The following is a 17,805-nucleotide window of genomic DNA, read 5'->3' on the forward strand; positions in this document are numbered from 1 at the left end:
AGCCTGCCTTACCTTGTTCAAAGACCGGCATGTTGCCCAATACAACACACCTGATAAAGCAATCCATGTACAGTACATACTCCTCCTATTTAGTGCCTTGCAACACAATCAGTTTTAGGCTAGCCAGACAACAAATCCAGCTATGAAGACTGCTCTTAAAAGCATGCTGCAGCAGCTTTCACAATACCTTTTATCAGCTGTAAAAGCAATTCCTTCCGGACAGACATTCACACTATAATCTTTAACTTCACGCCATCTTTTAAAATTGAGTTACTACAACATGCTTCAAATAAAGCCATAACATAACGTCTGGACTGCACCAAAGCAATGCAAGTTCTGCTTCATGGCAACTCACGACCCAAAGCTCCATGATTCTAGAGCTTTCTGAACAATTTAACCTACACAGTCCTACGTAAAGTCGCTGTGGCTTACAACAAGACTGTCTCCTTTCCAGCGCCACCCTGCTGCCACAACTATTGGCCAAGGTATTCTGTCCAAATCTTTTTCAAGCCAAGAGAGCAGGGGAGCAGCTGTGCTCTGTGAAAGCTGCTCAAGCAAGAAGTTCTCCGACTGTCAAGCAAGCCACAGCTCACTGACTCAAAAGGCAGGCTGCGTCTGCTTGCATAACTTCCCTTGGAGAGACTGTTTTAAGAAGGCAGGAAGCCAAAGGAGGAAAGTTTCATGTTGTGAGGGGAATTTTATGTCCTTCGTTAACTCACAGGAAGGGCACCTCAGGCTTCCTCTTTAGGACTACAAAGCCTCCATATTCTACAGAAGCAAAAGAAACATACCAAGATGAAAAAGTTGTCTTAATATTAAGATCAGGATTATTTCAAACAAACCTCAACCTATCTCACTTCAAGCATCGCCACAGTTACCTGAGGGTAGACACTGCCATGATAATATAATTATTTCACTCGGGTGGTTTATCTAGTGAAACTATTAGTATCCAGTAGGCAGCGAGGACACTCCTTGATGAGACCCACCTTAACCACTACCAAGTACAGGCAGCAATTAGGTGGAATTCTAACAGTTTCAGGAATCTCAGTAGTGATGCAAAACCACCAAGACCCTATTTGAAGGGCTGAGCACTGCAGTACATCACTCCAACAGTTAAGTCTCTTCAAGAGAGACTGGCAGATGTCTGACAGGCTTTATTGCAGATCAGCAGTTTGCAGGACCAGGACCTGGTAGCCCTGTCAACATTAACACTTTCCATTATCAGACCTTTTATATTATCTTAAGCTTTCCTAAACATCAAGCATTTGGACTAGCATTTTTCATGTAGTGCATGTGCCTCATGCTTCACTTTATCATTATCAGCATTTTGTATAGAACTTCCCTATCCTGTCACTGCCAGAAATAATACCAAGAAAACAATGTTTGCCAGAATTCAGCTTTGAGAAATCCAAACCCTAAAACAATTCAGCTCCCTTTGCTTTGAAGCAGAATTTTTAAAGGCTCCCTACCCTCTCTGTAAAAATTTCTTTCCAAAATGTACAAGAAATTCCCCTAGGAAAAAAACCATCCACCCAATTTTGACCAGCTCAAGACTCCTTGGCTTTGTTTTGTTCATTTCTTCTTTAAACTAGTCTGCACACATGCTTAGGACAGACTGAGCATGTCAGAGATACATGGAGGAGTCCACTTTTAAAGCACAAGTACGCAAAATGCTTCCTGGAGGTCTCAACACAGTTCAGATGCTAATGACAAAAGAGGGAGCCTCCAAGAGAAAGCAAATGCCCAATTCAAACAGCATGAAGAAAAAAAAAAAAAAAAAAAAAAAAACCCAAAAAACCTAGATTCAGAACTGAGGATCCAGAGGTGGAAGAATGACATCACCAAGAGTAAGTTCCACCTAATTTTAGGAATTTCAGATGTCCGTGCTATCTCCTTTAGTATCCCTAGAGGGATACTCATCCCATCCACCACAGGCCATCCTCTGGAGAGGCTTCTGGTGTTGACTATAAAAGGAAGCCTCCATAACTAACTTGAGCTGTGGTCCAGGAGACAGAGCTGAAAGCAAGGGAAGGGAAGGACAGTGTTAGAGAACTGCAGCCTTTGGAAACCCCACTCCTCATTAATTACACTCTCAGCTAGAAAGTTGCACTCTTCCCTTTCCCACCAGTTTTTCAGTTCATCATTCCCTTCACTGTAACAAACTAAACCCACTAAAAACCTAAGGCAATCCAGGTTTTTGCTGGGATAGTTCTCTGTTGCTTCAAAGGCCAGACCAGCACCAAGGCTGATCTACAGTAAGTAGAAGAAACAGATAGAAAAACACCTCTCTCTGACCAGAGATGGCACTGACTTACTTGTCTCAGAGACCTCAGAACTTAGGGCTATATAGTTGATGTTAAGTTAGGAATGACACAAGAGTGGAAACAGCGAGGAAAGTCACTTGTGAAAACCTGCAGAAAAGAAGATCAGGACTCAAAACTCAAGTGGAAAAACAAAGCTAACAAGAAAGAGAACGGGAGAGGAGAAAGAATCAGTTGTCACAAGCTTGGTGTAGAAGCCAAGTCACATCATCCCTCCGGTATCAACAAATACTTGGAAAACGCAGCAGTTGAGAACGTGCCCATCTCTTCTCAACTTGGCACAAAGAAGAAACACAAGCTTACCACCACTACACTGACAGTTCAGGTGCAGAGGCTGAGCAGGAGAGACCGCAGTTCTGCTCCCACACATCAGCACGCTGCCACAGGGAGCTTCCCACCTCCCCCTCTTTTTTAAATCTAGGATCACCTAAGGATGATCCGCATATTCAATGTACAGTCATCAATTATTACAATTTCCCTCAACATCTCTGTCACCATTCAGTACGTAGGGTAAGGCTGGTCAAAAGATCAACCAGAAAGCCTTAAAAAAGGATTTTCCTGTAAGGGCATTTTCCCAGGCCCCAAATCTCTCCCTTACAGGACATCCTGCTACCCCCCACGTTCTATACATTACTCAGGCAAATAATTTCACTTACCTGGATTACAAGTAACTTCAGAAAATGGGTCCCGGTTTGCAATTTAACTCCAAAATGAATTGAGTTTGCAAAACAAAGAGGCTGATGCAGTGGTGGGCAGTGCTAAACTAGTATTGCCACTGAGCCAGCTCACAAAACCTACTCCTTCAGATGCCCATGTCACTTACTGCAGAAATCAGAATGCATGGTAAGAAGCCAGCAAACTCTGTGTCTCATGGTGAAGCCAGCTGACAGCTACAGCAGAGAAATTAATTACCTCTATCTGCCACAACATTGCTACATCACTACAATAAAAAAATTCATCTCATTTCATTTGAGATGATCTGTCGCTTGTCTCCTCATCAGCTCAGAAAACAAGGCTTTGAGTTAAACAAGAGTTTAAATGAATTTGAGGTAGCACTGCAGCGATCCCCCCACTTTGTGCGAGCCTCAGCTTCTCCCAGCCCCCACAGTGACCTGATTCAGTGGGAAAGACAGCAGGTTGGTAGGGTTAGGTCTACCAGCCCACCTCCCTGCACCACCTCACCTCGGAGTCTGCCAAGACCCAGTGCTAGAAGAGGGAAGCGCAAAGAACATGCAAGCAATAGCATCAGTTGGGCTTAAGCTACCCTGGGACCACAGCCTGGCTTCAGCCTGCTCTGCAGCACATTTAGCACTCACAGCCTCAACTGAGGTCCCAAAAGCTGTGTCAAACTACGGACCCTCTAGCCTGCAGCTCAAGCATGAAATAGGGATAATACCACTCCCTCACAAGCAGTATTAAAACCAAAAAAGGTTCGTAAATATCTGACGCTATTGTGGAAAGGACCAGAGAACATCCATGCAGAAGCTAATTTGCCTCCAAACTAAGACTTAAATCGCATCCAAGAAGAGTCTGAGCCTATCCAATGAACAAAGAAAGAGCAGTGAAGAGCCTTCCAGCTGAAACCAGGCAAGGTCTGTTCCTACAGAAAAATGAGTAATTACCTATTATCACAGTGCACATACAGAGGGGGCCCAATAAAGCTTTTTGGTTTCAGCATAACAATTCTTATTTGGTCAAAGCCTTAGTAGGATCCTCAACAAAAACAGATTTGAGGGAAGCGTGGTGTGCAGAAGTTAGCCTGTGGTTGTTCTGGTCCTGAAATGCTTTTACAATACAAAGATAGCACTCCAAGTACCTACTTATCAGCTAAACTAGAAGAAAAACTGATTTACTTACACCTGTGCAAAACAACTCAAAATTACAGGCTCCTGAATGTGTCAATTAGCAAGAAAAGCCCGCAGCATTTTAAGTTACAATATTCTCTCACTTCTATCTCAGAGTATGTCCCTGTGATCTGAGTTTTTTGGACTGCTCTAAAGGCACATCTACATTTTCTTCTGCATTTGTTGACAACAGCTATAAATAAATTTACAATCATTCACTTAATTCTGAATGATATACTGGCATTTGAAGGTGAGATACTTTTAGCAAGCAAAATTAACAAGAAATTAAGAGAGATAAGCCATCTTAATAAGCAAGTACAGGCAGGAAAGAAATCAACAAGCTGACAGGCACCTTCGAAACTGCAGAGCCCTCCAAGCCAGCCAATAAACTTAGGCCATAAATAATACCTAGATGCGGTCAATTTAGCTATCAGCAGTTTACAAGATCAAAGTCAGCTAATTACAACAACTTTGTATCTTAACAATGAAGAACTGCTCTTTCAGTTTCACTGCCAAGTACAGAAAATACTTTAGCTGTATTATACATGAAAGTTACCTTTTGCAAAATGTTCGTGTGACACCAGGGCAAAGAACTACCCTAAGGCAAAGGGTGTGAAAATGCATTTTCTTGTAATTTTCTTTACACTGCTCACAAGCCTGCAGGGTGGATGGATTCAAAAGGCCTATTCAAATAATGATTAAATTAGTATACGTTAACATCCTGTTCCATATTTGTAGGACAAGCACTTTCCTAAACATTGGGTATCAATCTTAAGGAAGAAAAACTAACCTATCTCCACCCAAGTGCTTTAACATACACAAGAACAAAGAATTTGATCAAGGGACAGAAAATGATGAACTATGTCATGATTTCTGCACTGAGGTTGCTTTTAGACAAAACATGGTAAACAGTTAAAGTGCACATTTTGAAGGCACTTGTGTAGCTAATAAACATATAAAATATGCAAGAAAAAGGTTTCGACATGTTTTGCACGGGAAAGCAGTTAATTTAATAAATAGGATGAAGTATTTGTGCCTGCTGATTTAAAACAAACTGTTTCTAGGCACTTTCTGCTGACAGATTTTAAAATAAGGAACTGTCTTTCTTAAACCTCATTTTTTTTTCATTAATTAAGTGAACAAGTGGGGGGCGGGGGAAGATAAATTCCATCCCTTCTCCCAGTTTTTTTGCTTTGTACTGACTGAATGAACTCAAAACATTTAAAGAATAGACTGATCCAGCTGAAAAGCAAGTAAAGGTCTCTTTATTTTAGGTTGGGTTGCTGCTGCCAAAAGAGGAGGTTCTGATCCCCTTCCTTCTCCCCTATGTTCTTTGTGCCACAGTCACTCAACTGATCCACTCTGATCCAGGGGGTTAGTTACACTGGAAAGAAAAAGAAGCGGGGGGGGGGGGGGGGGGGGGGGGGGGGGGCGGGAAATCTAACCTGCCAGAGACTGGCAAGGAAGCAACAAAGAGTTAACTGGGAGTCTGGTGGGTTCAACTAAAGATAAAGCACGGGGCATTTCTGCTCATATTTCATTAGAAATAAACATGAAACACAGCATAAACTCATCTAGATGAAGTAAAAATAATACTCGGGTTCCTTGCTGTCAGAGCTGTAAGGAAAGTCAAACACAGAACTGGTACATGCCTGGCTAGGCGTGTTTTTATTGCAGCTCACACCAATCTAAACCAGGGTGCTGCCTGGTGTAACACTCCCTGACCAACCAAACCACTCCCCCACTTACACAGACAGATGCTTAAGCAATCGCCCATCAACAGGATTCTCAAAAATATATTTTTTTTTTAATTAGAGCAGGATTTCAAATTCCATACAGACATCTGCTGAAATACACGGTCTGGCTCCTAACAGGTGCTCCTAATACCTCCCCTGTGCCAAGCCTGGCACTCAGACCCTGCACTGAGTCAACCTGGCTCACCATCCCATCAGCAGCAGGCTTGGGGAATGCACAATTTTCTGTTGTTGTTGGGTTGGGTTACTCATTAAAAAAAAAACCCCACCAGAGTAAATATCTTAAAAAAAAAAAAATAAAAAATAAAAAAACCCCACCTATTATGCATGTCATCACCACATTCTCAGTAACCACCACTAGTCCTCTCTCTCATAACCACTCTAATGCCCTCCTCAGAGAAAACAAGTCAGGGGTAGAAGGTTGAAAATAAAGTAGTGGTAGGTAGGGAAATAAAAAATTTATATATATATATAAAATTATATATAATATATATAAATACATATATATTCAAAAGCACTCAGCACTATCAGGAGAGGATCTGTGAAGGTGTCCTTCACAAACAGGAAGTACACCAGCTAGTAATGGCACATATTTGTTGTCGGCATTTTTCCCTCCCCTCCTCTACTTTTTCCTTTATTATTTCACCACCCAAGGCAGCTGCACTACTACACTCCACCTTTCATAGGGCTGGTGAAGCAAGTAGCATTGAGGATTTGTATTGGAGCAGGGGCTTGGCTCAGTTTTTAATGTTTTGTTTCTAAATCGGACTCAAAAGCAACTGCTACTTAATAGCTTCTAAACACTCTACTTCATTCAAAGAAGTGCAGCCAACTGGATGATGAAACAAAGGAACATCCTACCCTGAGCAAAACATACACATTCAGAAACTGGAAAAAGTCTTTTGACTTCAGCTAAAGTTTAGGAGGGAGAAGGATCAATCAGGATTTCATCTGCTAAATATGAGCCTCTAGCCCCATCCCTTCAAGGAACACAGGGTACTCTGAGAAGACTGGTGCTGCCTAGACAGGCAGTCCCCCACTTTGCTGCCCCCAACAAAGGCGGCCAGCAGGACAGAGCCACCTCAGGACACCAGGCAGGCAAAGTGCCCTGTACCAGAAGGGATACCCCTCTTCTTTCCAAGCAGTCAGTGCTCAGGCTCCGTGTATTTGTGTTTGGCCCACAAGATGTCACTGACAGAAAGACTTTGCTGCCTCTTTTTTCCTCTCTCTGACACCAGGCTCACCACTGACCCTGGACTGATTCAGAGAAGGACTGCCACCTACTGAAACATCACATCATCTTCCCACACAGCTGAGTTTCCCTCCTCGCTTGCCCTCAAGTTACCCAGCCAGACAAATCCTGCAGGCTTCATCAGACAGTTAGGCAATGGATTCAGGCAACACAACTGAAAACAGTTTATTTTGAGTAACAAGAGTCCAAGGCTTTCAGCACTACAATTTCCATTACCTAGAATTTTTCAGTATTTCCTGAAAAATAAAGACCTGGAAAAAGCCAGCAGTATCAAAAAATATGATGCTTCCCATAACAGGGAGACTCCAGCTCTCAATACTACTGACAGGATAAGCCTGTCTGAAAAAACAGATCTGATGAAACATCTGAACACAGTTAAGCACAGTGAAACAGTGTTCAAGCTGAAACATGTGAGAGCTAGAGCTGTCTAGATATTCAGCTGAACACAGTAAGATAAGACTAACTCCCCTTAAGGAAAATGAAAAATCACTATACTCTAATAAGCCTTTTCCTTTCAATTAGAGGAACTTTTCTCCTCTCAATACAATCTTGCAAAATGAGGCCTGTGAAACCTCTCCACAGCAGAGCGCATATCACCTGTCCCTCACATGCCAAGATATCTACATGCAAGCAGAAGTCAGGAACAGTTGTAAAGCTGGAAGCATTTAAGAAATCAGAGCAAGTCACAGAACACCTAAATTTGACACGGCATCATTTTCACGTAACTGAAGTGACTTATGTTCACTCTTAAGACCCAAGTAAAATCAAAAGAAGATTCTGCTGAGATCACAGTAAACAAAAGCAGCAGCCTGTTTTGCAGAGCTGGACTCTCTTCTGCGTAGTCCTCATCCCAGGTAACTTTCAAAGCAACCATTCTGCTAGAATTCCTCCCTTGCCAAAGACATGCAACATAGTCATTGTCACAAGAGGAGAAAGTTTTCCAAGTTCCTGCAGAGACTGAGCACTGCCACCTCCTACATTACAGGATGTCCTCCAGCTATAAGCACATTATTAGCCCAAAGGACACGTTAAAAACATACAATGCTACATCATTACATCTGCAGGTGTTCAAGTTTTCTTTACACAGAATACCAAGAATACCACCACCTGTACCACATTCTGTACAGAGGTAGATCTTTTGTTCTCCTTCTGTCACACAAAGACTTGGGAAATACAACTGGCACCTAATAACAAGGTAACCGTGTTCAGTATACACAAATGTAGCTGCAGAGTGCAAGCTCCATCTCTGTTTCTATTTTCAGTATGTTTGCCAGCTAAATAATCTCTTGTAAGTCTTAAATAGTTTTGAAGATAAATATGTGTGCACGCAGAGGGAGTCCAATACTTCTGGAGTTCAACTTAACAAGTAATTCATAAAAACCACAACAGCGACTAACAAGACCATAGCCCTCCTCTGTGAAGGAAAAAGGGAGGCAGGCCCCGACATGTACACGGGCTTGCCTTCCGAAACACACTCCACTGCTCAGGACTCACCTCACAGCAAGTGCAACACTGCCTTCAACACCATCTCCACTCCCCTCTCTCACCACCCACCCTACCGTAGCTGCTGTCGCTCTCTTGCTGGGAAGGACGGAGCAGCTCGCCTGCTCTCCCCCGAAGAGCTGTCTTCACACCTGGCATCCCCACTACCCCTGCACAGCTTGCTCCTTGCTCAGGGCTATTCAGAAGTCCTTCCTCTCACAGCTCTCACTCTTCAGAAAGCCAGCAGATGAGCCCTTCCTCACTGCACTTCACACCAAAGAGCTGGAGGGCAGGAGAGGGCTAAAGAAATTAAGAGAGCAAGAGCTCCTGTGACAAGTCAGGAGAACAGTGTAAGTCAGCAGGCAGCCTCTTCTTTCATTTTTTCCCCTCACGGACTCGAAAGCTCTGCCCAAACCCCTCCTCCCCTCCAGCCCTCTCTAACCACTGTTTTCTTCCAGTTTTCCTAGTTTCCCCACTTTCCCTCACATGATTAACTCCTTTTCTATCAAAGGAGCACTGAAACCCTTTTGTGAAGGGTTTGCTCTATTTGAGCACAAGAGTACAGTGCTGAAATCTTCTGTGCATTCTAGATTAACAGCGCAATACATTTTAATTGCTAGATGAAGTTAATTTTATTCTTAAGATCCAAATGAATGCCACGATGAAGCAGTTACATAGAAGCCTCTCCCAAACCACAGAGCAACTCATTTGCAAAACTACTCTGAACAGATCTGTCCTAGATAATATTTACAGCGAAGTATAGTGCATCACTGCAACTCGCCTTGTACGTACTGACCTCCAAGACAGGACCAAAACATTCGGGATGTATTTTGACATGCCAGACTCACACAGCGAAGACAAACGGATCTGTACCCGTGGCAGATCCATCAGGCCAGACAGACTCTGTTGGCACTCGCTTATATTTTTGCATTCAAAATATCATGCCAGCACGTAATACAAAAGAATTGGGAGGAATGAAATATTTATGATCCAATTCAAAACTTCTGAATTATTTTCTATTTGAGAAATATTGAATATAGTCCCTAAGTAGTAAAAAAAAAAAAAAAAAAAAAAATAATACTAGCACAATCACCAATCATGTTTGTTACAGTACTCCTTACAAAGGCCCATGCTTTTAATCTACTTTTGTTGGGTTTTTTTTTTTAAAGTAATCTTAAAATTCTTCAATCCAGGTGCTTTTAAACACATACCCCAATAAGGAGAAGCCTTCTTCCTATTTAGTGAAAGCCACTAGAGTCACTTTAGTCAAGAAGCAATAGCACAATACCATGCTACTGGTGATGCAAGAAGCTTGGCAGAACAACAAGAAATAAATTCTCACGGGAAGAGAAGGAAGGTTTAAGTGAGCAGGGAACAGTGTGGAGATCTGAAATGCTACCACTCACATTCATGTTTTAGACTGTGTTTTCATGGATAAAACTGTAACAGCTTCTAAAACTACCACTCCTCCCTGTCCAACATCATATGTTCCTGTCTCTGTCACCTGCTTAGCTACTATGACACCATGCATAAATGGCACATGAGATGAGGAACTGGTTTGACCTTAAAAAAAAAAAAAAAAACAAAACCCTATTTTTCCACCATTCTATTTGTAAGACATCCTTACACTAATATTCAAAGGCTTCTCCTCAATGGGAATATAAAAAATTGGTAAACACATGAAACATGATCACAGTTCTAGACTACTTCTTTGTGCATAAGACTCCTTCATATCATAAAAAGAAGCCATTCTATCAAAGCAGTGTAAAGAGTCAAGTAACAGCATATTCCTGTCTTCAAGGTTCCAAGGTGTGCTAACGTGGCCTTCCAATCATGCAAGTCAGGCTGTTCCTCTCTATTACATGTGATAGGCAAAACACACCAAAAAGAAAAGACCTGAGAACAAACTGCACAAGACACTGTATTTCAGAATTGTCACACTAACCCACAACAAGGAGGAGGAAACTGGGTCAGGAGGGGCAGTCATGCCTTGGAGGTCAGTACGTACAAAGCAAGTTGCAGTGACACACTACACTTTGCTATAAATATTATCTAGTATAGATCTGTTCAGAGTAGTTTTGCGAACAATTAGAAATGGGGAGGAGGGGCAAGGAATACAGTAGACACATCTTTAACGAAAAGATACAACTTTTTTGTACAATTTTTCCCCTTTTAAAAAAACTACCTGTAAGATCTCAGCCTCCAAATAAAACTCTCAAGTGTGTGGTCTGTAAGCAAAGAATGGCAACTTTAAAACATCAAAATGCTGGAAAACATTTATGACAAAGAATTGTGAAGGTGTTTGGCCACGGCATTCAGCAGCAAGCCTTCTGGGTTGGATACACATTCTACTGGAATAAAATCAAAACCCATCTAAAGAAAATATTGTTCTTGACAAAAAAGATCACATTCTGAACAAGTGCTGAAAGGAATAGGTGGGTGATTGAATTTCTGTATCATCATTATTAGATTGGCCTAAAGCCCTTGGGTACTAGAATCTTAGTCATTCCTAATTTACTAACAGATGTCAACCAAGTCCATCTATGCCAGCAGCTTAGCTCTACACTTTCCTTACACAAACAGGTCTTTGAAAGCCAACTTGCAGAATACCTTTCCAAGACCACAGTGGTAGTAGGACAGCAGCCATAATGAAACTACGCAAGGTTCAGAGAAAAAGGAAGGTCACCTAATAGATGAACTGCTACGGTGGGGTGAGTGTGAGGAAAGGAGACAGACATGCAAGCTTACTCCCAGAAGATTAGCTGGTCTAACAGAATGACATTGGCACCCGTTAGAAATTTTTCCCCAAGGCTAAAGCTGTATTATAGACATTTACAGACATTTCTGTATCTTGATACAACTCACAGATCTCAAGATTTAATATCCCAAATTTGCATGCAGTGTTCTGAACCTTAACGGCAAATCCTTTTTATACAAGAGATTTAATAACAAACAAACAAAGGATCTTCTTAGACTGAATGAGACTGCCAGGTTTGCTTTACTTCTTCTTTGGTTAGTTTACTGTAGAAATAAAATCCTGGTTTTAGCATTGCTGCCTCTATATTAAAATGACCATCCTGAATCCCTGAAGCAAACAAGTCCTTTAACAAGTACAGAAAAGGCTCTCAGATCTGCGGCTTGCCTCTGTTTTTCCATTAGCCAGTTGCCACCCTTCCCACCAGTATAAAAGTCAGAAATACAACACATTTTTGAGATCAAGAAATCTCTTAACATTAGATACTTGCAGATAAGCAGGCATTAATCTTCCATTTGATGAAAGCCAGCAGAAAAATGCTGCGCGACACTGCTCATGGAATTTGATCATGTAGAGCTTGGTATCATTCACAGGACATATCAAGCACTCTGCCCTTTAAACCACAGACACTAACAGAACATAGGTGCAGAGGTTTTTCTATTAACCTATTTTTGCTTACTATTCCAGGTTCAAACTGTTTCCCAAACAAACTTCTCTGCTGTTGAACTATACAGTGATATCTCCAGGGCCTCTTTTTGGCTCTGCAAGCTGTCAAGCAGCTCTGCTCAAAGAATGAGGAAAGACTGCATTTTAGAGGGAGGGAGATTCAGACTGGACACAAGGAAAAAATTTTTTACTGTGAAGGTGATGGAACAGGTTGCCCACAGAGGTGGTGGATGACCCATCTCTGGAAACATTCAAGGCCAGGTTGGACGGGGCTCTGAGCAACCTGATCCAGCTGCAGAAGTCCCTGTTCTTTGCAGAGGGGCTGGACTAGATGACCTTTAAAGGTCCCTTCCAACGCAAACTATTCTATGAGCCTATATTCAGAAAACTGAAATTCCTTTTAAAGAGAACAAAAACTGGAGTAACACAACATAGGTACAACATAATCATTTCGACAAAACTTATTAGGGCTCAGATAGGAATAAATGCTCTGTGACCATCATCTTTTCATTTTTGTAACATCTCAACTATACATATCCACCCATATTCTTCTAGAACAGAGCCCATCATATACAACAACAACCAAAGACCCTGTTTTGAAAAGTCAGAAGGGAGTACAGTTAACTGTCTTCCCAGCCAAAGATAAAACTGGGGGATAAAACAGCCTTTAAAGCAAAAACGGCAAGAGCAGTATATAGCAAATATCTTCTGCCCAAGGAAAAAAGTACACAGTAAGTTGTGAACTGACAACGTAGGCAGCTATTCTACAGTCTCTTCTATCTATAGAGACGTTCATCATAGGCAGTGAAGCTTCAAAGTAGAATAAACTACTCAACATTACAATTATTCTAAGCAAACACTAATAGTTTGGCGTTGCAAATTCAGTCCCTGGTTGAGGTCTTAGGAACGCTTTTTCATTAATACGTCTCAGCTCTTTGTATCTGCATACAAAAAACCTGTATTAAAAAATAATTCAAAAACCAATACTTGCAAAACATTCTTCTGGTTAGTTCTTGAAACTTGCTCTGCTTTACCAACCCAGAGTTCACCTTACAAAGGATTGCTGCAAGCTTCAGATTAGGTACTCTTTTTGCTCTGAAACACATGTCAAAAAATACTGGAGGATGTGGGAAGGGAGTCACTGGTTTCCTTTGAAGAACAGCAATCCTTCTCATTAGAATATAAACTATCCTTTCTGAATATCCTATTATCTTTCTAACAGCCCAAACGTACTGGGAAGTAAGAGGAAGAAGACAAGAACAACAACTTTCAGACACCAGAACATTTCCAAACCAACAAAGTTTCTCACCTTATTTTTAGGGTAGGAAGACAACAGTCATCATGTCCTCTAATAAAAGGATACCACAGCAGAAAGCATCCCAAAGAAGCTGTCTGCAGCTGCGCAACTTTCCGTTAACCACAGCAGCTTATCAAATTCTCAAACATGCCACAACAAAGTTTCCAAAGCTGGAACTGTATAGAGCTCCAGAGGCAGGCAAGGAGCTCTGACACAGTTTCGTAAAAATATAATTCTACTACTTCCAACATGAGTCCAGATCTGGGACCAAAAAGTGCCTGTGCAATGGTGAACCTAGGCTAACCAAACCAGTACCGTGTTTCTAACACACTCAAGAAATTAAACACAGAGAAATCACCTGATCCAACTATATATAACTCAGAATCAATCCCAGGCTCAAGTGCACCCCTTGCAGAGCCATGCAAAACTCTACATTGTGGAATACTTGTTAGGAAAAGGAACACATTAGTGCACAGAAGAAGGTTACACCTCCCCACAGCACTGTAGAGCTTCCCCTAATACTTGTATTATCCAAATGTTTCTACTATTTAAGGTATTACATACACATCCACTACTTTGTCAAATATTTATACTCACCATTAACTCCTGATTAGTTAATCTGCCCTCTCTGAAAATATCCCCTTCTCCGCTTCCAGAGACACTCTTCACATTCTTCGCTCAATTCAACCTCTAAACCTGATCACAACTAAGGAAGCATTACACAGACGCTGCACAGAAGAGCTCTAGCATCTCCCCAGTTCCCACAGCAAGGAAGGCAGAGTTCCACAAGGGCTGACTCACACCTCGTTAAAGGAGACAGGACAAAGAGTCCAAGATCAGCGGGTGGCCGAGAGGCCCCTACCAGCTACTCACTGGTTGAATCCAAGTTGTCATTCCTCTCATCTTTGGCCACAGCTAGGGCGGTGGAAAAATTAATGAGAAAACAGCAGGGAATGGCCAACGTACAAGCTGTAAATACACACATAAGAGGCTACGTAAGCCCAAGCATTTGTGCTCCTTCCTGCCAGCCTCTCAGCTCTTCTGGTAGCTTGGGAGTAATTCCTGTTCCAACATGCTGAGCTGGAAGCTACTGCAGCCAGTTACCTTCACGTAAGGAAGGAGCTTCCGGCAATCCTGCTGAGAAGCCCCTGAGGCCAGGTTAACAATTTGACTATGCCCAAAGATATTCAGGCTCTGACAGTAAGACCAAAATTATCTTTTCTTTTAATCATTTTTCTTCACTTCCTTTTCACTCTGCGGAAAAGAGCTGACAAAAGCTGTCTGCAACTACAGAAGAGATATCAAACTGCAATGCTGTAACTATTGCTAGTCTGTCAAAAATTAAAAAAAAAAAAAAAAAAAAAAATGAAGCTTAGTGACAGACCTGCTGTAGAAACTGAGTAAGGGGGGGAGATATTAATGGTATTCCCCCCCCCTTTTGCTTTAAACGTTTGCAATACTCAAACTTATTTCTGAATGTATTTATATGAAGTGACTCCATCCCCAATTCTCTGTAACTCATGCATATCTACTACTTGCATTTTTAATCAGCTCTCACATATGAATGTTCAAAACACAACAAGCTTAATGCAGCCCTAGAAAAGATAAATGGAGAGCTAGCTGCTTTAAGGCAAAACAGAATGCTTGAGACAATGCAAAGTTCAACCCAGAACTTTGTTTCTGAATATTTTAGAGCTTAATTTGGTTTTCATCTCCCAACAAATCCTAGAAGATTCTCCATTTATGGGAGAAGGAGGTGAGGGGGAAGAAAGGAAGGTAAGAATGTAAGGTCTTATTTCACAAGGAACAGCACTAAAAGCTGTCTTAATTTCCATCTTTCCCCATGACGATTAAGATTAAATGCAAGTTTTGGAAGTATCATTAATTTCACTAATGATACTTCAGTGTTTAGAGGCCTCAGGAAAGCAATCAAGAGTCTTTTTAATGATATCCTATTATTGCCTAGCAAAATTACAGGCAGGACCAGACGTACTGTAAGAACCTTAGAACTAATTAAGCCAACACTTCACTAATTTAAGTTCAGAAGCACAATAAACCATTTTTCTACCCCAAAAACGGTCTCTAAGAACTGAAATTACAATATCCCTTGCTTTCTAACACAGAGAAGTTGCAATCTGTTTTTAATCGCATGGGTTCCTTCCCACACACACACGCATCAAGTAAACTCGACAGCAGCATGTACTTGCTATAGCTAAAAATACTGGTAATATAGAACTACCTAATTTGCAACCCTGAGAACGCGTGTTTGGAAAAGATGGCAGTTTGCTGAGCTTTTACTTAACGTAACTTTAAACAGAAGAAGCATCACCTGCCATTTTCCTTAATTAGCATTCCATTTGGCTATTGCCAGCTTCATCTCCGCAAGCCAGCTCCAGCGCTTCACATACAGTTTCACAGGTAAATCAGATGCAATTTATACATTTATTACCAAGAAGCCACTCGGACAGAAAAGCAAAGGTTTTACCCGCAGGGGAGCCGGACAAACCTCCCCCCCACCTCACCCCACCGCCGGCACAGGGAGCCTCTCCCCCCTTTCCGCGGGCGGAGGGACGGGGCGCACCGTCCCTCGGCACCGGCTGCGGAGAAGCCAGGCCCTCACAAGCCCCTTTCCACGCGGTGCAGCCCATCTGACACTCAGGCCGCCAGCAAGCCAAGCCATCCCGCGGCCATGGAGGCCCGGCCGGGGGTTGCAGCCGCCGCCGAGACCCTCCCTGGGCAGCGGCGAGGCCGCGGGGACAGCAGCAGCGGCGTTTCCCCCCCGCCCCCCGGGCCCGCAGGCAGGGGAGGGGCGGCCGCCACCATCTTGTCAGCCGCCCCCGCGTCCCCGGGCACAAAGGGAGGGCAACGCCGCCTCCCGCGGCGCCGGGCGGGCAGAGGGAGGCAGAAAAACCCCCCCACCACCATCACTCTCGGACACCCGCCTCCCCTCCCGGCCCCGCCGGGCGCTGCCTGCCCGCCCCCGCCCCGACTCACCTCCAGGCGGAGGGAGGCACCGCAGCCCCGCAGGAACTCGCGGATGTTGCTCAGGCACTCGCCCTCCGTCCGCGGCTCCGGGTACACCTGCAAAAGAAGAGGCGAACGGCTCAGCGCGGGGACCGGTGCGGCGGTGGCGGTCTCGGTCCCCGTTCCTCCCTCCCCGCCGTTCCGCTCCCCTCACCTCCCGCTCTCTCCGCAGGCGGCGGCGGCGGCGCCGATCGCTCCCAGTGAAGGGGGTTGAACCGGGAAGTAAACACGGAGCACAGGAAATGGCGTGCGAGGGCAGGAGCGCGGGCAGGGGTGCCCCGGCCAGGCGCGGCCCCGGGGGCGGCTCGGCCCCGCCGCGGGGCGGGCGGCGGGGAGGGGAGAGAGGCGCGGCCCGGCCCGGCCCCTCCCCAGCCCCTCCCCGGCTGGGCTGCAACCGCAGGGGCCCGGCCGGCGGAGGGAAGGGAGGGAGCGCCCCCAGGCCTCACCGCTTAGGAGATTTAACTTTTTTTTTTTTTTTTAAATCATAATACTACACCCTCACCGCGTGCCGTTAAGGGTTGGGGCTGCGGGGCGAGGCGGGCCCGCCCCTGGGGCCCAGGGGCTGTACGGGGGGCAGCCGGGACACAGCCCCTCCTCGGGCCGCAGGAAGAAACGATCCTGCGCTAGGGAAATAAATCCGGCTTGCGGGGCTGCCAGTGCCCTCGCTGTTTTCACTTTGGTTCAGTCTTAAGTATTGGTTCTCTAACAAGGAAACGTACCAGGAACGCCCCAAAGACCTCAGTGGAAAAACACCAGGACCCCGAGTTAATGGTCTACCAATTCCAAGGTCTGACATGAACGAGCTTTGTTTACCTGTAGTTTAATAAACAGCTGCAGTCTCTTCCTACCCCAGAAAAGGAGCAACTTCCCAAGGAGGAAAACCTTGACTGAACTTAAGAGAAAAGAGCTTCTGGCAACGCCGCCGTGTCCTCTCTGCACCCACATTCATGCTGCCTTCAGTTCAACCTCTTCCCTGAAAGTCAGGTGTAGACCTTCCACAGAAAAACAGCCAGCTCCACGCGCTTCAGGGCCATAGCGTAACTTACCACAGCTTAACTTGAATTCTGTGCATACGTAAGCATCGTTTCACAATAAGCTCATTGATTTCTCTGAAGCAGTTTAGCAAACAAAGCATGGCCCAAACCGAGAGGAAGACAGACCTGCAGCCCTGGACACCCCTTTTCATTTGAAGGGGAAAGCCTTGCACAGAAGAGCAGCCAGTCGCTGGAAGCTAAGGTGGTAACACGTGGCATCATGTCCTTCGGTTACACGTTACGCTTTGAAGAAGTTTTCTTAAATGCACCTGTTATGTCAAGGCTACACAAAGTCACAAGCTAATTCCACCCCCATAGCACTGGGAACTTCACATGAGGTTCACTCCAAACACTGCATCAAGCTGAAACCAAGGTA

At 43.9% G+C, this 17,805-nt stretch overlaps 1 protein-coding gene across 2 annotated transcripts in view; it reads right to left on the reverse strand.

Annotated features, from left to right (window-relative positions):
• ARHGEF7 (Rho guanine nucleotide exchange factor 7) overlaps positions 1–17,805 on the reverse strand; it is a 121,246-nt gene that overhangs the window by 89,741 nt on the left and 13,700 nt on the right. For both annotated transcript variants that reach the window (XM_086770463.1, XM_086770457.1), the window contains exon 2: positions 16,366–16,452. In XM_086770463.1, coding sequence (XP_086626589.1) covers positions 16,366–16,452 — 87 coding nt within the window. The remainder of the gene's footprint in view (positions 1–16,365; positions 16,453–17,805) is intronic.

Source organism: Chlamydotis macqueenii, chromosome 1 (assembly GCF_036417535.1).
Source record: "Chlamydotis macqueenii isolate bChlMac1 chromosome 1, bChlMac1.mat, whole genome shotgun sequence".
NCBI lineage: Eukaryota > Metazoa > Chordata > Aves > Otidiformes > Otididae > Chlamydotis > Chlamydotis macqueenii.